Genomic DNA, 23,116 nt, shown 5'->3' with positions numbered 1-23,116 from the left:
AAATTGCAGGAGTCTGCATTTACTGAGTTCCCACTCAGTGTGAGGATGACCTCAGCACTTTCTGTGTTTTCCTCCTGCAGCTTCCCATGGGCCCCTGTGACGAAGCTGCTACCATTACACCCATTTTAGAGCTGAAGAGACTGAGGCCTGGGGACGTGGTTGTCACCAGCAGACGTGTGATGTGTGCAGGACACGAACGTAGGGCTGTCTGGGTTTGGCCTGCCCTCTCTCTCCCCGCCTGGCCCCCCACAGCCTGCAAAGAAAGTGGCTTTCACCACCTGTCGAGGGGGGCCCCCCGAAACAGGCCAATCGGGCTTAAGGGATGTGTGAAAGTCGCTGGCCAGCGGAGGTCCCCCTCGCTTCCTCTTTTGTTTGTCATGTTGATGTTTTATTTTGGGGTCCCCCAAGCCTCCAGTTGGGGCCGAGGTGGCAGCAGGGTGCCCGCACGCTTCCACCTTGCAGCCTGGCTTTGAGGTGAATGCACCCCCGGCCTGAATCCACAGAAACCCCAAGTCACTCGGGCCTCCGTGCAGGCTTTGGGGATCCCTCCGCGTGCCCCCCGCTCCCCGCCTTCTGGCTGTGCTCCGTGCCCCCCTCCGCACACCTCTCCTGAGTGTTTTCCTCGCGCCTGGCACCCTTGGATCCCCACCTTCCCCAGCTGAGCAGGAAGGCGGGGAGCAGAGCTGCCTCCCAAGCCTGAGTCCTGGGAGGACACTGGGGGGCCCACCCCTCCCCCTATGGCCCTGACGGCGCTTCCCCATCCCAAGAGTGACAGGCTGTGGGATTCCATCAGCTCGGGCTCTGCCCTGCCTGTCCCTCCAGCGCCGGAGTCTCGTGGGGCTGCCCCAACGCAGCCCTAGAGGCCACGAGTGCAAAGTCAGGGCGTCTGTGGGGCTGTACTCTGCAGCCGGTGCTCTCTGGCCCGTGTATCTCTCCAGCCTCTGCTCTGTTGTCACTGGTGTGTGCATCTTCACGTGGGCTTCTTGTGAGGACAACAGTCATGGTGTTAGGCCCCATACTAATCCAATATGACTTTCTCTTAAATTGATTAGATTATTAAAGAAGCCCCTACATCCAAGTAAGGTCACATTCATGGGGACCAGAGATTAGGATGTGAACTCATTTTGGGGGGGACACAATTCGACCACAACAAGGGCCCTCACCCAGGCATGCTCTCAGACAAGGGCTGGCATTTGCAGAGTAGGGTCCTGAGTCTGGTCCTTCCCCGACTTCTGTTTCATTCTCTCTCGCTTCGCTTGACATCTCTGAGGTCCCACCTGCGCAGCCTTCAACCAGAGCAGACAAGTCTTCCATTAAAGGCTGTGCGAAGAATAAATGGGACAGTGGACTGGCCACCATTTGCTGCCCTCCGTGGCCTTGGGGAAGCCACTCTGAGCCTCGCCGCCCTCCCTCTTAAAACTGGGCTAGTAGTACCCACTGATGATAATGATTATTTTGAGCTTAAATCATCTAATCTGTGTAAGTCACCTAGTCAAGGACCCAGCTCCAAACAAAGGAACTTCATCATCATTGGCGGTGTGTGTGCCCAACACTCAAAAAGTGTTCTGAGCCTTTGCATTCCCTTCTCTCTGCCGTCCCCTGTCCTCCAGGGGCCCTGGCTGTCACCAATCCCACAGGCCTTCCCTGACTCTCGAGAACAGGTATCACTGTCTGCTCCTCTTCGGTGTCCCCCTTCCACCCCTGGACTAGAAAAACCTACCTAAACCTAAACCTACACCTACTATTCACCATTCTATTCATTCATGGTCTCTCCACTCCCCGGAAATGAAATGTAAGCCCTGGAGGTGGTGGTGGTGGTGGGGGGGGTGTCTGCTTGTTTCCTGCCCGCCCTGTCCTGAGGCCTGGAGCCCTGGCCTGACACCTGATGGGCCATTAAGGATGTGCTGGGGGAAGGGCTGATTCCCAAGGCGAAGCGGGGGCCCGTGGGGCCACCTGGCGCGAGGAGAGGTGGGGAATGCAGGACCCTACTAGGGGCCGCAGGCTGAACCGGTGAGGCCCCCTCCCGCCCCACGCACTCCAGGCACCAGCGCGCTCGGGCGCACGCGGGCCCGGGCCGGGCAGGGGCGCGAGGTGCACGCGGCCGCCCCGCCCCGCCCGAGCCCGTGTTCCCGCCCCGGGCGGCCCCCCCCGGCTGGGGAGCCCCGGACCCCGCGGCGCCAGCACGTGCTCCGCAGCCGCCGCCGCCCCGCGTGCAGCCGCGCTCCAGGCCGGCGCTCCTGCCGCGCGGGGCTTTCGCCGGGAGGGGCCCGGGGCGCGGGGGCGGGGCCGGGGCGGGGGGCGGGGCCGGGCGCGGGCGGCTCTGGGACTTGTAGGCGGAGAGTCTCGGCGGAGGGCGCCGCGGGGCCAAGGCGCCGCCCGCCCCGCCCGGGTCTGTCCGGCCGAGGCTGGGTGGCCTCTGAGAGGCCCCGTCCGCCGCGCCAGGGGAGGTTGAGGCCGGCGAAGGCGCTCAGCGCGCCCCAGATCACGCGGCCGGCTGCTGGCGCCCTCCCTGGCCTCTCGGAAAGAAGTCTGGGCCTCACCTAAAAGTTTCCAGGGGGCGCTCTGGAAAACCCCGTGCAGAGCTTGCCTCACCCCCGTTCCATCGTGCATTCACTCAGCAAACACTTGCCGAGGGCCCCCTGCCTCCCAGGCCTTGCCGCTCGAGCAAGACGTCCAAGGTCCCTCCGAGCAGAAGAGGGAGGCCGTACAGGCAGGTGCAGGCAACCAGGGCTTCGGGAAAGAAGTACAGCGAAGGGGGTGAGAAGGCAGGATGAAGAGCCCCAGAATGAGGCCCAGGCCCTGGAGGAGGCAGGACTGTGCCTGGGGTGTGGGAGGAGCAGGAGCCGCAGGGCCGAGGCAGGAGTTAGATGGGACGGGGCGGGCAGAAGGCGGGCGAGGAGGGCCCAGGGGCCCAGGGCCTGGACTCAGCAGGTGCCGGTAACCGCCCGAAAGACTAGGGGACGTGGTTCGCCTCCCCGCCGCGCCACCCCCAGTCCCGCAGGCCCCGGCCTGTATCCCTCGGCCCCAGAGGAGGCTCAAGGGTCACAGAGTCGGCCCGAAGGGACCCCACTTAGCGCCGCGGGTCTCCACCGTACAAGTGGGTGCACAGCTGTGCCCGGACGGACGTGCGGAGAGTTTGGGGCGCCCAGAGCCACGCTCTGCACCGCGTGGAGGTGGGACCCCCCCACCCCCCAGCGGAGAGCGCAGGTGCTGGGGCCCCGAGCTCAGAAGGGCCCCACGCTGGGTTTGCTATGAAATTTCTAAAGACTTGGAACAAGTTCCGTGGCGGGTCCTGCCTGGTGTGGAGCTCACGGAGGCCCCGGCATGGGCCGCTTCCGCGGCTGGGGACGGGACAGAGGGGCCGGGCTGCCGCGCGGCAGGGTCGTCCACCTCCGCGCAGACGGCCGGGCCGGGCTGCAGGGGCCAGAGCCGCCTCCTCCGGGGACCCTCCCGGATGGCAGGTCCCTGGCTTGCATCCCTCCCGGTTGTGCACTGTGGGCTCGACGCTGCCTTGTCCGCGGAGCGAGGGTGTCGGTGCCGGGCATCGGGCGGCCCCATCCTGCCGTGCCTGCCGCACGAGGGGCCCTGGGAGGCTTTCGGCGAGTGAATGTCACTTGTAGATGAATCCAGGGTCATCTCACCTGTTATACGCGATGGTTGCCGTAGCCTGCGTGCCCCGTGGCAAGCGCTGGCTCGGGACACCTGATGCCGGTCACCGCTCCCCTCTCGTGCACCAGGCTGTGCGCGCCACGAGGGCGGGGCTGGACTCCGGGGGGCGCGCACGGGGCAGCCCCCGCCCCCCCCCCCCCCGCGGCGGGCTCCCTGGGCCCGGCCCGGACTACGATTCCCGGCGGCCCCTGCGCGCCCGGGGCGGGGCGAGCGGCGGCGGGGGCGGGGCGCGGCGGCGGGGGGCGGGGCCGCCTACAAAGCCCGGGGGCGGGCGGCGCGGCGCAGAGTGTCCGCAGCGCCGGCCGGAGCGCAGCGCAGCGCATCCAGGGCGCAGGCGGGAGCGGCCCCGCGAGCGGACGGGCCCGGGGGCCGGAGCGGCGCCGCCGCTGCCCTGCTCGCTGCCCGCCCCGCCCATGAGCGCGGCGCCGCGCGGCCCGGGGCCGTAGGCGGTGGGGCCCCCCCATGCTGCTGCAGCCCGCGCCGTGCGCCCCGAGCGCGGGCTTCCCGCGGCCCCCGGCCGCCCCCGGCGCCATGCACGGCTCGCAGAAGGACACCACGTTCACCAAGATCTTCGTGGGCGGCCTGCCCTACCACACCACCGACGCCTCGCTCAGGAAGTACTTCGAGGGCTTCGGGGACATCGAGGAGGCCGTGGTCATCACCGACCGCCAGACGGGCAAGTCCCGCGGCTACGGCTTCGTAAGTGGCCCCCGCCCCGCCCCGCGCGCCCCCCGCCCCGCCCCGCCCCGCGCCCCCCCCCCGCCCCGCGCGCCCCGCACCTGCCGCCCCCGCCCGGGCTCCGCGCCGAGGTGCGCGCTCCGCCGCCCGCCGCCCGCCGCCCTGCCCCCACCCCACCCCGCTCCCGGCTTCAGAGGCGGAGCCGCTGCGGCCAATTAGCACTTGGGAGTTTGCGGGGAGGTTTTGGGGACGGTCGGCCGCTGCCAGGACTTCCTGGAGCAACAAGCAGGCGCGAGCTCAGGCTCCCCCCGGGGCGCCCTGGAGGCCGCGGGCACCCCCTCCCTCACGGCGTCCTGGGAGTCCCGCTCAGGGCCCCAATAAACATCAGCTCCAGTCGGAGACGACTTGGAGACTTGTGTCCTGTTTCCCTTCTAAGCAGTGCCCCCCAGCCCCCCCCCACAGGCAGGCAGGAGGGCTGCCCCTCCCCCCCCCGGGGGAGAGGGAGGGGGAGGGGGGAGGGTGCCCTGTGTCCCCCGGGGAGCTCTGTCCTTGAAGGCAGGTTTCCCAGCGCGGGAGCTCGGAGGGAGCAGAGATTCACCAGGGGCACCTTAGTGGGAGGGGGAGGGCCCCCCACCACCTGGAGGGGGAAGGGGGAAGGGGGAAGTGGGCGCCCCTAGCCAGAGCCGGCAGCCCTGTGCTCCTCCCAGCGCCTAAGGGAAAGCCCTGATGCCCCTGTGCTCATGCAGGTGACCATGGCCGACCGGGCGGCGGCTGAGAGAGCTTGCAAAGACCCGAACCCCAACATCGACGGCCGCAAGGCCAATGTGAACCTGGCGTATCTGGGCGCCAAGCCGAGGAGCCTCCAGACGGGTGAGAGAGCCCGTGATCTCCTTCCCTGGCTCGCCTCGATTGCTATATTCAGTGCTGGTATCTGTGCCGTGGAAGAGGCCCCCCCCTACCCCGCCCCGGCCCGGCCCCAGGAGTGGCTGTCAGCTATCATGTGCTCGCAGAGCCGTCACAGGGCCGTCATCCTCTAGCTTGGGAGCTGGACCCCTGCGTCTGGGCACATGTTCCAGTGGGGCAAGGGGAGGACGGCGCATTGGGTGTCCCCGAGGGAAGGAGGAAGTTGGTCCTCGGGGCTGGAGATGAGGACCCACACCCAGAGGGTGCTGCTGCCCTGCCCCCTGGGCTCTCCCTGGGCTGGCTTCGGCAGGGAGCTTTCCGGTGGGTGGGAGGAGGGTGGCCTGGGAGTGTAGGGGAAGCCCGTTATCTATCTCCAACTTTTGTTGGGGGGTGGGGGGGTGGATGGGTAGGGCTGTGTGTTTCTGCTCCCCTGGTGAGGCCGAGCCTCTAACTGGTGTCTGGTTTTAGGCTTTGCCATCGGCGTGCAGCAGCTGCACCCCACCTTGATCCAGCGGACTTATGGGTGAGTGGATGTGGCTGCTGGGGGCAGGGCTGGAGGAGGGGTGGCAGGACAGCCGGGGCAGGCCACAGGCGCCCCTTGGTCCCAGGGAGTCTCACCCCAGGACCGCCAGCCCCACAGCTTTGGTTGTCATGTTCGAATCCACCTTCCCGTGTCTGAGAACCATCACTTTCTCTGATCTTCCAGAAATGTGATTGCGTTCTAGGGGTTGGGAGGGCGGGGGGCACTTCTCCACTCCTGACAGCCTGACAGCCTGGTCTCAGATCCTGGCTTCCCTTTGATGAGTTGTGTGACCTCTGGTAGCTTACGTGGTGGCACGGTTCCGTGTGTGCCTCAGTGTTCTTCCCTGGGAAACGGGGGTGGTGATGGCATCTGGGAGTTGTGTGGGTGGAGCGCTTAGGATGGGCCTACTGGGGGCACATGAGCTCTGGGAGTGTGCCCCACATTCCGTGGAACCGGCGGCTGGGCTCTTGTCAGGGTGCCTGGTGACCCGCTCTGGTGGGTGACAGATGGTGGCGGCAGGTCACTGCCATCCAGGGTCTGGTGTTTATGAGAGCTGCAGCAGGTGAGACCGCACCGGGGCCAGCTGTCCAGCCTGAGTGGCCGGGCCTGTGGGCCTTTTGTCAGGCGTGCTCATCCCATCCTCCCTTCGCTGTTTTTTTTTTTTTTTTTTTTTTTAAACTTCTAATAAGTCTTGGCAGCTGCTCGTGGAAAGACACACACACTTCAGGGGCACAAAGGAGCCTGCCATGCGGTGTGACTTCCCGGCACCATGATTGATGTCGGCTGTGTGCCCCAGTGCCGGGAGCAGGTTGATTGTTGGGGGCTGGGAGGGGGGGAGTGATGAGGGCAGTTATAAAACAGGTGGTCGCTGTTAGGACACTAGCACTTGAGCTGTCAGAGACCACATCCCAGGCTCTAGGTCGTGTGCTTCAAGTTGTGTGAGTGTGTGTCTGCCCTGGAAAGAGGAGCAACCTGGCTCGCTGGCAGGGGTGGGAGCTGGGCTGGGGTGGGTGGGGACACGGAGCGGGTCAGACAGATGGCCGGGGAGTTGCTGCATGCCTCTGATTTGGGGGTGCTGGCCCAGACAGGCAGCATCTGTGTCTGCGTGGTGGCCTTGGCGTGGATTGGCGTGTGTGGGAGCTCAGCTCTTGCTTGGTCTGTTCTCCGGAGACGGAGCCCGGGGGCGGCTGGGAGCAGGTGGTTCTGGGTTTCCTTCTGGCCCCGGGATCAGCTTCATCAGTGTCTGGAGCCGTCTTGGAAGCTATTTGGGGACACCTGCCATCACCCTAGGTCCTTCCTCTTTGGAGTTTAGGTCACAGGGGGAGGGCGTTCCTCATTTTCTGTAGCCTTGGCTCTGTTCCCCAGGTCCATCCCCGGCGCCTGGGGTGGGGTGGGGCGGGTGCTGGCCCCGCAGAGCTGGGGCACAGGCCTGGAGCACCTGCAGCTCTTGTTGCTTCAAATGCAGCAGTGCCTTCCCCTCCCAAGTTCTAGGTCTTCACTGGTCCTCTGAGCCTGTCTCTAAGGCTCCAGTAACTGTCAGGACGCGGCCTCTGGAGCCTGCAGACCTGGGTTCAAATCCCGGTTCCCTCTGGGCCTGTTCGGCCAGCGGCCTCTTCTGGAGCCTCCAGGTGCCTCGGCTGTTGTTCCCCCGACCGAAACCAAGCGCTTTCCATGGTGCGAGCGTGGGGCTCCGTGCCCCTGCTCCCCTTTCCTCCTGTCCTCACAGCAGCCTTCTGAGGTCAGGACTGACGTGCTCCTCACTCCGTAGATGAGGAAGCTGAGACAGGTTCGCAGACCGCCAGGGCGCCCTGAGTGGCGCGATCTGAAACCGGGCTGGCTGGCTCCGAGGCCACACTGCACCGCCGCTCTCTGGGGTGGGCGGGTAGGAAGGGTGCCCCGGCCTTGCCCTCATGGCACCCCCAGTGCCACCCACGTGAGGTTGGGGCGGGGGTCAACCCGGCTTTTGCCGCGGCGTCTTCCCGACTTCAGGTGACGGTGTTTTGTAACTAGATCTCTGGCTGGCACCGGATACCCGTGACAATGAGGAGGCGGCCAGTTCTGTTTGCTGGTTGCCAAGGGGCGGGGACCCAACGGGCACAAGGGGTCAGAGGGACCGTCCAGCTCCTCGTTGCCAGCGGCCAGCGGACCGAAGCCTCTCCGGGTCACGCCGCCTCCCACCAGGCCTTGCTCTGGGCCGCAGGGTGGCGGGTGGGGCCCCGGGGGTGCTGGCCCGGGGGTTGGGGCCGGGCGGCCCGGGGTCAGCTGTCCTCCCCGCAGCGCCCCTCAGCTGGGAGAGTTGGGCCGTCAGCGTCCCTTTTGTCTTTTGTCTTTGCGGAACAAGAACAATCGGGCGGGAGCGCGGCCGGCCTGACTCAGCAGTCGGCGTGGTGCGCTGCGGGCTGGTGGCGGGGCAGGCCTGTCGCTGGCCAGGGCGCCGTGGGACCCGGGGGCACGGTGGGAGCTGGCGCCCGTTAACCCCTCTCCTGCCCGCCTGGACTTCCCCACAGCCTTCCTGGCTCCCATCCCCTGCCTTGGGTGGCTCCAAAGAGTCCACGGCCCCACTTTGGGGCAGGGCCATGGCCGAGGCCTCGCCCGCTGGGCCGGACACATCGGTGCGGAAGGTTCGCCCGAGACGTTTTACACGTTAGGCCTCTTGCTGGGATGCCCCTGCCCTCGGTTTTTCCAAGTGGGTCGGGGTCTTTTGGGACCTGCCGTGGGCTCTGTGTCACGGAATTATACGTGGGGGGTCCAAGGCCTGAGGCTTGCAGGGTCCTTCCTTGGCAGGTGACAAGGGATTTAATGACAGGACTCCGGCCTCCATATAGGCCGTCCAGCGAACGTCTCAGCTGCCCCGGTGGGACCGTCCGCAGCCTGCAGGTAGGCAGGTTCCGGGCTGTTGGGAGAGGGCGCATGTGTAGGCAGAGCTTGGGTCTGGCCTGGAAGGGACCTCCTGGTGTCAGAGGCTGTGTGTCCAGGCCTGGGCCCGAGGCCTGCCAGGATCTGAGGTTTGTCCTGGGCCTGGCTGTACTTGGAGCCTCTCCTTGGGTTATTTTTGAAGGGCCAGCTGCTTCTCTGGGCACAGCCCCCACCCCCGTTCTTAAGGGGGCCTTGCTGAGACCTTCGTGCCAGTTGACCACAAGCCCCGCTCTGTGCCAGGCATGCGGCCGGGCCCCGGGTCCCAGATAGCAGCGTCGCTGGGTGCTGGAGCAAGGATCCCGGGGCCTGCCTGGGCTCATCTCCCCGTCTGCGGGGTGGGGACCAGGATGCTGCAGCCACACAGGGCGGCCTTGAGCACTGAGCGGCCCCCGTGGGCAGAGCCGGTTGGGGCCTGGCCTTCCCAGGACGACTCAGGGTTTGTCAGTGACCGTCTCCCGCAGCGCCCTGACAAGGCCTGTGACGGCGCTGGGTGAGGAACCGGCCCGAGCTCACACGACGTCGGAGTGGGGGGGGGGTGGCGGTGAACAGCTGCCTCCCCCTGGCCAGCTCCGAACAAATCGGAGCCAGGCGCCCCAGGACAGACCACTGCCCCGGAATCCTCTTGGGGGCGGCACATGCCCTGACTTTCTGGGACCCCTGTGCCCCTTGTGACTGCCCTTGCCATCACGGGGCCACGGATATGTGCACGCTGAGGCAGGGGTCTGGGCCCATCCCTGGGTTACTGGGATAGGAGAGGGGCTGGGGAGTGACGGGAAGGTACCAGTGTGAGTAAAGGGTCATTCATTTATTCATTCATTCACTCCTCATGTTGGGTGTGTTGTACGCCAGGAGGCGTGTCCAGGATGCTTTATGTAAGAGAGACACAGAGTCGGTTCCCCACCTGTGGGTGCTCCCTTTCCAGCGGGGACGTCAGACTATTAAAAACTCTTCTGTGCCCCACGAGGGTCCCGAGGCGGTGCCCAGTGTTGCGGGCTGGGGTGGCTGGCCGGGGGCGGTTCCCCGTCGGGGAGCGGTTCTGTGTGGTGCGTGTCGTGGTGGGCGGGCCGTCTGCACATGTGATAGAGTGTCCTGGGCTGACACCAGGACACACCAAGAAAACACCTGCCCAGGGCCCGCAGCCTAGCTAACGGCGTGCCAGCATCGGGTTCCTGGTTTTGGTAACGCGCGGGGTGATGTCACCACCCGGGGGACAGTGCAGGAGGTACACGGGACCTCCCAGCGCCGTCCTTGCGACTTCTGGGGCTTGTACCATTATTTCATAATCAGGAGGAAATAAAGGGTTGGGTGGGGAGGGAGTGGGAGAGGCTGGGGGGGTGTCAGCATCTTGGGGGTGCGGCAGGAAGTGAGGTCAGAGCCGGAGGCCGTGGGGGCTGGGAGGAAGCTGGTGCCTGCTGTGGCGTCACCTGGCTTGTTTTTACTTTCAGGGTGCCTGGGGTGGCCCTGCTCCCCACACTGTAGCTTCCTGTTTGGCAGCCACTGGAGCGAGGCGTGGGCTGGCGTGTGGCCCTCCCCCGGGGGCGGCCCGCGCGCACCTGTTGTTTGCCCCGTGGCTGGAACAGAAACCAGCCCCTCGGGGCGGCTCTGGGGCTCCTGGAGGATGAGCCCTCGCTCCGACCCACTGCCCTGGCAGGAAGGGCCTTCTGCTGAGGCCCGGAGAGCCCCGACCAGCAGGCTCGGGCCGAGGCACGGGGCCTGAGCACAGACAGAGGAGGCCGAGGGGTGTCTGAGCCCCCCCATGGGTGTGCCCCCCTGGGGGGAGGAGGGCTTCCTGGGGGGCCTTCTTCACAACCGGCGTGTGCGATGCCTCGTTGCCGTGACTTCTCAGGGAGCCCCAGCTTCCCTGTTGTCCGTATGGACGTGATGAGGGCCCTGGAGGGTTGTGGGGGTCTCTGCCTTCATGCCCCACCCCCACGTGGTGGGAGGAGGAGGCCGGGGGTGCATTCAGCCAGTGTGGTCAGCAGATGCTCCGTCGCAGGGCCGAGGGTGCTGTGGGGATGACGGGGAGCAGAGCCAGGTTGGGGGTGCGGAGGGGCCTGTAGCAGAGGGGTGTGTGCAGGGGGACCAGGTGGCAGCAGGCGGGGGCGGCGACTGGGCTGCAGCACCAGCGTGAGCAGCGGGAGGAAGTGGGCAGTGGGGGCCCAGGGGTGCCTTTAGATTGTTCTGAGGGCTGCGGGCCTGAGGGGGCCCCTGAGCGGAGGAGGGCTGGGTCCCTTGTGTCCTGAAAGCGCCCTCCTAGGCAGGTCCCCCGCAGCCCCCCCGCAGTCCCCATGCAAGGCCGTGGTGCTGCTGGCTCCGACGCCAGGGTGAGCAGCTGCAGGATTCCGAGTACATTTTAAAGAATGTGTGGAAGAGGAGCCGGGAAGCTTTCAGAGCTCCGGGCTGAGCACATGGAGGGGTGGCTCGGCCTTGGGGAAGGGGGGCAGGTGAGGCTGAAGGTTTGGGGGAACGGGAGGATTTCAGGTTAGGACAAGTTGGGTGGGGATGCGAGCCAGGGCCTGGCGCTGTCCTGCGCCCACCGCCCCCACATGGGCCTGCTGTCTGGTGGCCCCGGGAAGCATTCGCGTCCCCTGTGGGGGTTCCCACACGGCCCGGTTTCCTGCCTGCGCTGGCGGCCTCTCGGGGCCCCTCCCCGCGCCCCCAGCGCTGCCTGCGCGTCCAGCACGGCGGGCGAAAACCTCCAGACGGCAGAAAAAGTGAAACGGGCTCATTTGCCTTTCTTGCTTTTATTTTTGGGGGTGGCTTTGTGTTCAGAAACGGGTCCCTCCGGGGCCCTGGCGATTCCCTCCCGAGTCTTGCTCTGAGTGTGTGGCGTGTGGCCGTTGTCCCCGGCCGTTGTCCCTGCTGCTGCTGCCCTTGGCTGCGGTCGGGTGCTGACCCCGTGTGCCCGGGCCTTCCCGGCCCCTGCTGCTCGGAGCCCTGAGACCCCTGCCTTCTGTGGGGGCTCCGGGGACCCAGGGCCGCTCTGTCGGGCTCAGTGCAGCCTCGGCTTGCAGAGGGGGAAACAGGCCAGACACCAGGCCTCAGACTCAGGGTTCTCGCCTCTACCCCAGGGCCTCCTGGGGGCCAAGTCAGCAGCGTCTTTAATTGGGGTGCTGCAGGCGCCAGCGGACATCACGGCCCCCGGGGGATGGGAGTGAGGCCCCGAGACCCCAGGTCGCACGGGGCAGGAGTGGCCCTGGTGGGCGTTGGTGACCTGACCTTTAGCTTCTGACCCTGGGCCTGACTGTCCCCCCGGCCAGTGCGGTTGTCGCTCCAGGGCTCCCAGCTGCTCTCCTAGGGGCTGGTCCTCACCCTCCCTCAGGCCCCTGGACGGCTCTGGGGCACGCAGAGCCTTAAATCCTCAGGGCAGCCCCTTGGGGGGATCCCACCCACAGAGGCAGAGCTGAGGCCGCCAGGCACAGAGCAAGCCCCAAGGCCAGCCGTGAACTGAGCCGACAGGTCTCGCCTCCCCAGAGTCCCCCGGCTGTGCCAGGCAGGGCTGCCTCTGTTGCCTTCGGAGGGCCCAGGAGACGGTCGGCAATCCTGGGGGAGGCTCCTTTGCCACCTGGGTGCCAGCAGTACCAGGAGGGGCCCCCTGCACTCGACAGGTGATGTGCTAAGTGCTTGGGACCCAGTCCCTTTCCTCATAGGGCTTATGTTTTCATGGAGGAAACAGCAGAACAAGACAGTAAATAACCAGATTTCAGGTCGTAAGAAGGCAGTAGAGCTGGTGGTGCATGGGGTGTGCTGGTGTTGGCCTGGGGTTTGGTCAGGGAAGGCCTCTGAGAAGGTGAGGTTTGAGGGAAGTGGGAAGAAGCAAACAAGGAGAGAGAATAGCAGGTGCAAAGGTCCTGGGGTAGAGGCGCTCGTTGAGTCTGGGGAACAGAAGGGAGCCGGAGGTGGCGGGAGTGAGGACACTGAGTGAGAATAATTGGGGGAAGTTGAGGCCTGGTGCTGTGGGAAGCCGTGGGGCGAACAGCTTGGTCCTGGGGGGGACCTGCTCTCCTTCATGCTCTTAAGATGATCCTCTGGCCACCAGATGGGGACAGAGGTGGGGACAGTGGACCTGCTATGATGTGTTGTGGGTGGAGGCTTGACCTGGAGAGATGGTGGGGAGACTCGGGGGGCCAGGGTGGGAGTGAGGAGCGCCTGGCGGAGGGAGTGTGGGCAGGGCCGGCAGGCCAGCCTTGGTCAGCACAGGGTGTCATGAGGCCCGGGCCCTTTCCAGGGGCCTGAAGATGAGGCGTGTGGAGACTGGCAGCACCCCGAGTTTTCTGGGCAGCGAGGAGCTGGCTGGACACTCCTGCCCTGTCCCCCCGGGTGCCCGGTGGCCAGGACCTCGTGTGCGGGCCTGGGGAGGGGCCACCGGGAGCTCGGAGGGTTCCCCGTGGGCTGTGTGCAGCTCACCTGCACCCCTGCAGCTCCGCCCCTCCGTCTCCACCCGGGCCAGGGCATCTGGTCACGAAAGCGACAACCAGGAATGTTCCAGGCATGGCCTGGTGTCCTGGAGGGGCCACACTTGCCCAGGCGGAGAGGAGCCCGCTCTTGGGGTGGACGTCCCCGGCCTCCCAGCGCACAGAGCTGAGGGCCTGTCCCCTCCTGGGGGGCTTGTGGCTTCCTCCCCCCACTCACCTGTCCCGGCCTCGCTGTGTGGCAGGACCTGCCAATCCTCCTTTTCCTTTGGACCCCGGTCTGGGCGCACGCACCTGTCTTGGGCCCAGTCTCTGGAGATGCTGAGCTCCTCTCTCCAGGGGAGAGGCACTGGGGGCTGCCAGGTTGAGGACGGGCGCCGCTCTGCCCTCTGGGTGGCCTCCCGGAGACCTGGGCTGGCCCCCGAGGCTCCAGCCAGCAGCCCGTCCCTGGGGGCACAGGGCCCAGGCAGCTTTGCCACTCCCCGGCGTGTGATCGTGCACGTCACCCGGGCCTCTCTGAGCCTCAGCTTCCATCTCTGCGAAATGGGGTAACACGGCACCTCTCGTGGCGTGAAATCTAAGTTATCTTGGGCTTTATGCAGAGGGCAGGGGCGGTGGGGGCAGAGCCCTCCAGGGAAGGGGGTGAACAGATGCCAATGTGCACTGTCCTGGTGCGTCCGCCAACAGGGGCTCCCTCCCTCCCCGACCTAAACAGTATTTGCTCACACCACGTGGCAGTGTCCCTGTGCTGGCCGGGACAGAGGTCTGCATCGTGTGACCACGGCCCCCCCGGCTGACCTTGGGGTCATGTGGCCAGAGACCTGGTCCTTCGGAGTGGGTGGCGGCGTGAGGCGTGGGTCTGGGCAGCGCTGCTGGCGTGAGGGTGGGCATCAGAGTCCCCAGGTGCCGCCAACTGCAGATGCCCAGATGCCATCTGACTCTGACTCCTCCGTCTGCAGGGGAGACACATTTTTAGCAAACGCTTGGGGGTGTCTCCGGCAGGGGTGTCCCTGCCCATGTTTGGAGAAGTTCTGGGCTTTAGGCTTCCGTGGCCTCAAACTCAGGAATGTTCATGAGGCTCCAGGAGCCAAGCAGGGGCCCTGACGATGCCGGGGGCGTCCTGGCGGGCGCTGTACCAAGATCCGCTCCGTCGTGGCTCCGTTCTGCTCTTTTCCTGACAGGGGCGTGGGCCGGCCTCAGGTGGGGTCAGGAGGACGCCTGGGGGTGGGGGCTCCAGGGAGGCAGTGGCACGTACAGACCCAGGTAGGGGGGCCGTGAGCATGCAGGGTGCGTGCTGCTGGGGCGGGACAGGCCTGCCTCAGAGGACAGGCAGGCACCTTGGCCTGCTCCTGCAGTGCACGCACCTGCCTCTTCCATGCTCTTCCCCTTCTGGGAATGCTGTTCCCCGCAGCCAGCTCCGTCTTGTCTTCCGGGCTCCTTGCAGATGCTCCCTCCTCCGAGAGGCCTTCCCTGACCACTCCCTGCAGTCTCACCTCTGGTTCATGGGTCTCCTCTGGTTCATGGGTCGGATGATTGGTGTGTCCGTCCCCCAGGCCTCCTGACAAGCACAGCAGAGGGTGGGGTGTGGGGGGGGGGCACAGCCTGTGGTCAGCAGGGGTGTTGCTGCCCCACCTAGGAGGGCAAAGGGCAGTGGTGAGGGTGACAGGGTCGAGTGGGTGTGCCCCGGCCTGCCCCTCCCTCCCCCCAGGGCCCCGGGGCTGCGGCCCTGCCCACACCAGGCCCTGTGGGCGCTCTGGCCTCGCTGGGGGGCTCACGGGTGCAGGATTCGTTCCTCTGGATCTGCCCTTGGGGGGAAGGATGGTCCCCGAACATCCACCACCTCCAGGCACAAGGCGCGCTCGCAGACGCGGGTGGACGCTGGCACGTCTTCCTCCGGGCCTTGTCGTCTCCCCAGGAGAAGCCCCGATGGCCCTTGTTCTCCGTCCTGGCCCCCTCGCGGAGCCCCTGGCGGTTGACAAACCACTCTTGCCTCGGGTTTGTAGTGCGTGCGGCCTGGTTCACCGCACTGGCGTGCGGCAGCGGCCCTGCTCGTCGCGGCCTGGGCACACCCCGTTGGTGGGTCTGTCCCGCTGTGGGGGGTGCCTTCTGCTTCACGGCCCCTATTCCTGCTTATGCCCGGGAAGCGGTGCGCCCGGTAGCAGCCGCAGGGCCCTGCAGCACCCTCCGGCGGCCTCCAGATCCCCCTGAGCGCCCGGAACATGGGGCCAAGAACGTTCCATCACCTCTCGGACCTGTAAAAGCAGGGGTTTCATCCGGGTCAGCCTCCGTCTCCTCACGTGGTCGCAGATACACATCCGGCGGTTTTAGCGTCCACGGTGGCACATGGAGCACGCACGTCGAGGTTTTGCAGAGGCAGCACGTCTGTTCCGCTGCTGGTTCGCTCTCCCGACGACGTGGAGGGCGGAGGCGTGGGCCGAGCGCAGGCCGCCTGGTCGCCTCCACCACCGTGTGCGCCGGGCCCTGGAGGGACGTGGGGTGTTGCTCGGTCCCCTGGGGGGACGCTCGGCTTTCTCTGCTTGGTCGCCGGTCCCGTGGACGCTGCCATGGCCCGCTCCGTACTTGGTGCCGGAGCGAGGGCAAGGGGGGCGCCTGCCTCCTGTCCACCTGCTCCCAAGGCCGCCCCAGGGTCCACCCCTGCTGAGTGTCGAGTGGGAGGGAATGGCGGGAGCCTGGTCTTTCAAAACTGCTCCTCCTGCCGGGGGTGGGGGCTGATAGGTGCCGGGAGGAGGAGTTGGGGTTCCCTGTTGCCCCTGTCCTGTGCCCCTCGTGCGGGTGAGGAGAGGCCGATGCCGACAGCCGGTCCATCCCGCCCGATGAGGCTGCTGGGACCTGACAGGCCGGGACGCCCAGGGAGGCCCTGCCACCCGCCCAGGGACGCCCAGCGCTGGTTGGCACAGCAGGCCCGCGCCGCGCCGATCCTGCCTTCCTGAGCCTCTCCCCACTGGCGACACGTGGGACCCCGTCCCTGCCTGGAAGGCTGGTGTGCACGGGTTCAGAGGTCCCCTGTGTGGGATGCTGTGTGGCCTTGGGAGCCCCCGAGCCCCTGAGCCCCGTCTGTTGTGAGACAGGACGAGGACCCGAGGGGCAGCCTGACCGCAGGTCCCACCACTCAGTGTGTTGAGGGTGTTTGGGGCCCAGGGCTGCCTGGGCCTTGCTTCTAGGGTCCCTCCCATCCTCTTTGTCTTCGTCGACGCCCTTGGTGCGTCGCCCTCACGTGGTGCTCACTCAGCCATGTTCGCCGTGCCCTGGGCTGGGCCCTGCTGTCAATGACCCGGTGAGGCTCCCGGGTGCGGGGCAAGGCGTGCTAGGCCGCACATCCTGCGGGTGTCGCCTGGCAGGTGGCAGACACTGGGGAGTCAATCGGGGACATGGAGGGGTGGGGTCCCACGGACCCATGCTCAGAAGCCCGTGCCGGACTTGTTTGCTGACACCATCTGAAAATCAGAAGTCCTTTTTAAACCTGGGCCCCATCAAAATCACATAGCTGACCCTGTGGGGGATGGCGGGAGTGTGGAGCGTCGGGTTGGGCTGGGGGTGCCTGGGAAGGGCTTTTTGAGAAGGGGAGCTCTGGACAGCCGGGGAAAGTGGGTGGCAGGCAGTGGGAACAGCCAGTGCAAAGGCCCTGGGGTAGGAGCACATCTGGTGTGTTGTTGCTGTCCGCATTTTACAGATGAGGAATAGACCGGGCAGGGGAACGGAGCCTCACTCCGCTCCCTCACTCCCCGCCGGAGCCCGCTGTCCCCAGCTCTGCCACCTGACCCTCTGTGTTTGGCCCACAGGCTGACCCCCCACTACATCTATCCGCAAGCCATCGTCCAGCCCAGTGTGGTGATCCCGGCTGCCCCGGTCCCGTCGCTGTCCTCGCCCTACATCGAGTACACGCCGGCCAGCCCGGCCTACGCCCAGTACCCGCCGGCCGCCTTTGACCAGTACCCCTACGCCGCCTCGCCCGCCACAGCCGCCGGCTTCGTGGGCTACGGCTACCCGGCCGCCCTGCCCCAGGCGCTGTCGGCCGCGGCCCCCGCGGGCACCGCCTTCGTGCAGTACCAGCCTCCGCAGCTGCAGCCCGACAGGATGCAGTGAGGGACCCACACGCCGGCCGGGCGGCTGGCCAGCTGCGGGCTGCGCGGCCCCACGTGTGTCTCCGGGGACCCCGCGGGACCCCGGACGGACTGGAGACCGCTTCTTTATAAATCCAGGCCCCGCCGTGTCTCCAGGGCGGCCTTAGGGAGGAAGAACGCCTGGAAGGTCTTCGAAGATGCAACCCAGACCTCGCGCACACCGCCAGCCTTCTTCCTGCACCTCTCGCCCGTCCCCGCTCCCCCCGCGCCCCCAGGCCTGTCCCCCCAGCACCCGGCCGGGCCCTCTCACCCTCCACAGACTGGCTGCCCGCTGGGCTGCGGAGACACCGCGTCCTGCTCAGAGATGCCTTAGCCCGGGGCCGCCCGAGAGCACCACGGGGGGCAGGCCGTGCGCCGCAGGTGCATCCACGAGCCGCCGCCGTGGGAGGTGTCGGGGGGCACCTGCCTCCGGAATCCGCATCTTCTAGACCGCAGCCCGCACCCCACCCCGCCCGGGGCTCCCGGGCACAGCAGGGCCGCTGGCGACGTCCTTTCCTGTCAAAGCTGCAACTCTTTTTCTTACCGTCGTTGTTTTGCTACTAAGATGATTTCAGAATGTCTAGTCTATTTTTTCAACCGGAACTCCCACCACCAAGAATCCAGAACCTATTTTTGACTCGGAGAGACACCTTTGTCGATGGCTCCGCCCGAGGAACCCGGTGACAGTGTTTCCGTGGGATAAAGCCTCTGCCAGCTGGGGGGCGGGCGTCTGCAGGCGACAGCAAGTCGTCTCAGAGCTTGGTCCCCGCCTTGTTCACAAAGGGCAGGGGGAGCCGGGCCCGAGGTGGTGCCGGCTGAGGGGCCGGAAGGCAGCATCCTGGCCAGCGACGGGGTCCCCGAGTGCAGAACCACACAGCCGCACCTGCCCTGCCCCCGTGTGGTGTCCCCTGCTGTATACCAGCCTGGGCGGTGGGGCTGAGCTGAGACACCCCCCCCCTCCCCTGGGGGCTCAGTCCTGGGTGGAGGTGAGATGTTCCGGGGGCCATCGGGGGGCCCCGCTCAGCGGAGGAGGGGAGCGAGCCAAGGGCCAGACTGGCAGAGGGATTCGGGAGGGGCGGGCCGCAGAGTGGGGGCACTGGGGGTATTCCTTTGGACCTACCTCAGGGAAGTGGGGGGTCTCAGGGGCTGACTGACGTGGGCAAGCACTTCGCGGCACGCCTGGTACAGAGTCAAGGCCCAGAAGTTAAAGGTAGCTAATATTATAATAATATTTTTATTAGAACGTTCTGATTATAAAAATAAAACTTGTTTTCTTTAAAGAAAAAGTTGGTCTCTGGTTTTTCTCTCCAAGTGGGAGCCTTTAACACTGTCCCCGCCCTCTGCCACGGTGATCACGGGGGTGTTGCTCTGGGGCAAGGTCACACCTGGTGTCACAGCTTGGGGGTGGGGGGATTCGATCAGTTCCTTGAGCCCCCCCTGCCCCCGCCCCGCATGGGCCTAAGGGCCTCCAGAGGGAAGGGACAGACGGGGCCCTCATCACCACCCACCTCATCGCTGAAGCTGGCAGGGGATGGATGCTCCCCCGACCCCGGGCGCTGCACATCTGGGGGAGGACTGGACACACCCCCACCCCCGCCCCGGGTGCTGCTCACCTGTGGCCCCGCTGCATGTCGGGGGGTGGACTGGACACCTCCCAACCCACCCCGGGTGCTGCTCACCCGCTGCACGTCCAGGGGAGGACTGGACGCCCCCCCACCCTCTACCCTGGGTGCTGCTCACCTGCAACCCTGCTGCATGTCCAGAGGAGGACTGACCAACTCGGTGTCCTGGGAGTGGCGGCTGGGGGCAGGGGTGGGTGTTGTGTGATGGGCGGCTCCCCAGAATCCCATGGGATGAGGGGCAGTTCCCCAAGAGAAGGGAGGGTGTTTACAAGAACCTGGGTAGCTGCCCGAGGGGTACTGAGGCAGGGTGCAAGGTCCCAGGAAGGGCGATCATGGTCTAGGGCTGAGGGTCCAGCCCGGGGATAGTCCCGGTGTTTCGCAGAACTTGGTTGGAGACACGACGTACTGGAGAAATCACTGGGGACTCACAGAGGAGGTGTTAAGGCTGGAGATACGTTCACTCCAAGAAACACGGACTGGTAGAGAAGCAGAGCACTGGGGAAAGTCCTAACAGACACGATGCTGCCCACTGGGGCTTACGGTGTAGCAGGGGACCGTGACAAATGTGTATGGGGTGATCTCGGAGACTGATGGGCCCTATGAAGCAGGTATCACGGGGGATGGAGAATGACAGTTGTGGGCCGACAGCAGCAAGTGCAAAGGCCCTGGGGTAGGGTGCACGGAACAAGGAGGCCAGTGTGGCTAGAGAAAGTGGCAGGAGACAGTCGACCCTGCAGAGCAGAGCTGGGCCTCCTCCCATGCCATCTGTCCCCTTGTCCTTCCGTCGCCAACCCCAGGTGTCACCTCCCTCACTGGCTGAGCCAGAGATTCGAGTTGCTCTCACCTCCGTTCTCTCCCTCACCTTCACATCTGACCCGCTGCTGGGCCTGGAAGTTTCTGCCGGCTAAGCCTATGCGGAACCTGCCCCCCACCCCTTGCCAGGCACCGCCTCTTCTCTCCTGCCCCTGGCTATGGCCCCTGCCCGGCTGCTGTCCTCGTCCTGCAGTCCGTGCTCCACGCGCAGACAGAAGGATTCTGTTCGGCCTAAGAGAGATCACGCCTGTCAGCTCAGAGCCCCCTGTGGCTCCCCGTGGGCCTTGAAGGAACAGCCAGTGCCATCACTGTGGACTGGGACCCACGCTCACCTCCTCCTTGTCGGCTGGAATCACCAGTCCCAGCTCACCACAGGCCCTTTGCACGTGCTACGGAGTCCTCTAGCCTCCACCAGCTGAGTCCCTCCTTCAGCTCTCAGCCCAAAAGTCTGAGTTCGGGGACCCTGGAGCCTGCCAGCGTTCTGAATCTGATTCAGGCGGCGATGAGTGGGTGTCAGAGATTTGTGGCAGGGGCTTCAGGACCACCCATTCCGGGTAGAGTGTGTGGTGGGGCCGACCTGAGCCCAGAGAGGCTGGGCCAGGGGACAGAGGGAGGCACGGAGAACGTCACAGCGGTGTCTGCTGGAATGGGGCAGAAGGAAGCGTGGTGAGCCCGACCCTGGAACCCGGCGGCCGTCACTGCCTGTGGTTGGCTCTGGGCCGGGGAGTGAGATGGGGTCTCACTGGGGCGGGGAGGGGGCCTCCCTGGGACCCCCCAGTGACCTCCTCAGGCCTCTTCCACTTTGAGGTCTACTGATTCCCTCTTTTCTGTGGTTCAGAACCCCTGGCCTCTGCCCAGGAGGAGTCGGGGCTCCCAGGGTCAGGTCAGGTGAGGCTGGCCAGGCAGGGTGGCTTTTCTCACCAGGGACCTGGCTCTGTCCCCGTCATCCCCCCCCGCCCCCCTGCCCGCACCGGCCAGGGGTCAGGGAGGTCAGCGTGGGGCTCCCAGCTCGGGGACACATTTGCTGTGGCTGATAAGGGCTTGGGGGCTGGGCAGGGGCTGCGGGCGCTGCCAGGGTTATCTGCGGGGCCACACGCTGCCAGCCCACTTCCTGTCGCTATCGACGTGTGGCAGCCTCGGGGACAGGCCTTGGGGCCTTGAAAACACCCGCCTGGGTCCCAGGCCCGAGGACTCCAGGGGGTGGCACACAGAAGAGTTTCCAAAGTCACCGGCTCCAAGGGGAGGGCAGGGGGGCCGCGGCTGAGCCGGGGTGGCGGGGACCGCAGGGACCGTAAATAATGACGATGGGCACAGCCGCCGACCTCAGGGGGCTGCCCCGGGCCGGGCACCGCGCTGGGAGCTCTTCACGGATGGTCTCCGTTACCCTCGCAGGGAACATTCGGAACATCCGCGTTGCCCTGGAGGGGGGCTGCCCCGAGGGTGAGGGACCCCGGCCCCACCCAGGCCGCCAGGGAGAGCGCGGCTGCCTCCACCCGCCTCTGCCTCTCCGAGGACGCGCAGTGACCGTCCTGCAGGGGTGGCACCCCTTGTCCCTTCTTGGCCTGTGTCCCTAGCAGGCAGTGTACGGGGCCCAGGGGGCCCCAGCTCCTTCCTCAGCTGCACCTGTGCAGTCATCCCGGGTGCTAGAGGACCAGGCACCCAGAGGGCCAGGTGTACACACACACACACACTCACACTTTCTCCTTTTCTCCCCAATCCCCACACAGACACATACAGACACATACATGCTCAGAGATGCACACACACAGATGCACCACACAAGTCACACACTCACCCCTGCATCTCTATGCTACACACGGACACTCACACCTGTATTTACAGGAACAGGCCCCCGTGCACGTGTACACAGGCACGTATATGTGCACACACCCAGACACACACAGTCACGCACACAGAGCCACCTCATACACGCTCCACACACCAGACACACGTGTGTATGTGCAGAGACAGACATACAGATGCACTGTGGACACACAAACGTGCACACACACACAGGTGTGCACACATTCGCTCCCAGACACGCGTGCTAAGTCCGGAGCTGCCACCGTGGTCCGAGGGCCACACTAAGTGTGTCAGCAGCATCCAGGCTTGTGCAGAGCTCGCAGGTCTGGCCCATCAGGGCCGCGTGGCTTGGGGGTGTGGGCAGGGACGAGGGTGGTGGTGACCCGGCCTGGGCTCAGGGGACAGCAGAGCCGTGAGTGTGAGTGGTGAGTTGTCCCGGCCAGCCTGGCAGGGAGGAGAGGGAGAGAAGTTGTGCCCCTGGGGCAGAAGGGGAAGGGGGGACGCGCCCAGGTTGCAGCTGCAGATACAGGATGTGCTGGGCACCGTGTCCTCCTGGCATACCCAAGGGCCACCAGCTGCACCATCCGCTGCCCTGCTCTCTCCCTCTGACCTCAGGGGTGGGGATGAGCCCCCAGGAGTGGCCCCAACAGGGCTGGGTGGCGGTGGGACTGGGGTTGGGGATAGCTGGGGTGCAAGCTCCCTGGGGATGGAGCTCCGGGGGCCCACAGCCATCACTGGCTCTGTAACACACCTTCCCTCCCACATGGCCCCACTCTGTGCCCAGCTCCCTGGGGTCCTGTCCCCCAGACACACTGCTCACGGGGGGCGCCCATCTAGCCAGCTGAGCGTGATCCCAAGCCCCACAGTGGGGGAGTCAGGGCTGTGCTGAAAATCCCCTGGGCCCCCGCTCCCCACCAATCCTTCAGCAGCTCCTGGAAGGGGGTATGTTCCTCCCCTCCCGGAGGTGGAGACAGGTGCGAGGCCCACAGGTGCAGTTCCTGCCTGCGTGGGCAGGTGTCTGAGCTGGCAGGGGGCGGGGCCAGGGCAGGATGCCCAGGCTGGGAGCGGCCCCCCTGGACTTCCAGGCTGCCACATGAGCGACGGGGATTCCAGCCGGCAGTGGGGGGCGGGGGGACACTTCCTTTACCAGATGGAGCCTCATTATCCCACTTTCCTGATGAGCAGACTGACGGCTGAAGAGGAGGGGAGGGCTTCCGAGACCACTGGCTTGTTGTTCGCAACCTGGGGGCATAGTCACGAGGGGCCGGGCCAGGGCCGGGGCTACACGGCGTCACCTCCACACTGGGGTGGGGTTGGGGCCCACCAGCCCCAGGCCTCCCTGATCCTCGGCTTCTTGCACAGATGAGGTGATCCCTGGTGGCACCGGCCAGTCCTGCCTCCCAGGATTCACCCCTTCCTCACTGAACACCCCCCAGGTTTTCCTTTGAGGAGCTGGCCTACCTCCCCGATGGGCCACCCCTCGCTCAGCCCCACAGCTCAGACGGACCCCTCCCCCTGGGCCCCTGTGATTGGCTCCCAGGGATACGCATGTGACCTGGTTTGGGTCACTGAGAGTCAGTCCCAGACTTCTACTAGAACTCTTGGGGAAGGAAGCGCTTTCTGCTGGGAAGCCAGGCTGGGAGCAGATAAGTCTAG

The 23,116-nt window shown here is 65.9% G+C and overlaps 1 protein-coding gene across 1 annotated transcript; it reads left to right on the top strand.

Moving 5' to 3' along the window:
- Positions 1-3,989: 3,989 nt before the first annotated feature.
- RBM38 (RNA binding motif protein 38) lies at positions 3,990-18,508 on the top strand. Its single transcript, XM_026015063.2, has 4 exons — positions 3,990-4,368; positions 5,094-5,217; positions 5,719-5,773; positions 16,902-18,508. The coding sequence occupies exons 1-4, from the start codon at positions 4,132-4,134 to the stop codon at positions 17,203-17,205; spliced, it is 720 nt and encodes a 239-aa protein (XP_025870848.1). The 5' UTR covers positions 3,990-4,131; the 3' UTR covers positions 17,206-18,508.
- The last annotated feature ends 4,608 nt before the right edge of the window (positions 18,509-23,116 follow it).

The sequence above is a fragment of the Vulpes vulpes genome, chromosome 14 (genome assembly GCF_048418805.1).
Source record: "Vulpes vulpes isolate BD-2025 chromosome 14, VulVul3, whole genome shotgun sequence".
NCBI lineage: Eukaryota > Metazoa > Chordata > Mammalia > Carnivora > Canidae > Vulpes > Vulpes vulpes.
This window is presented reverse-complemented; position numbering and strand designations above follow the sequence as displayed.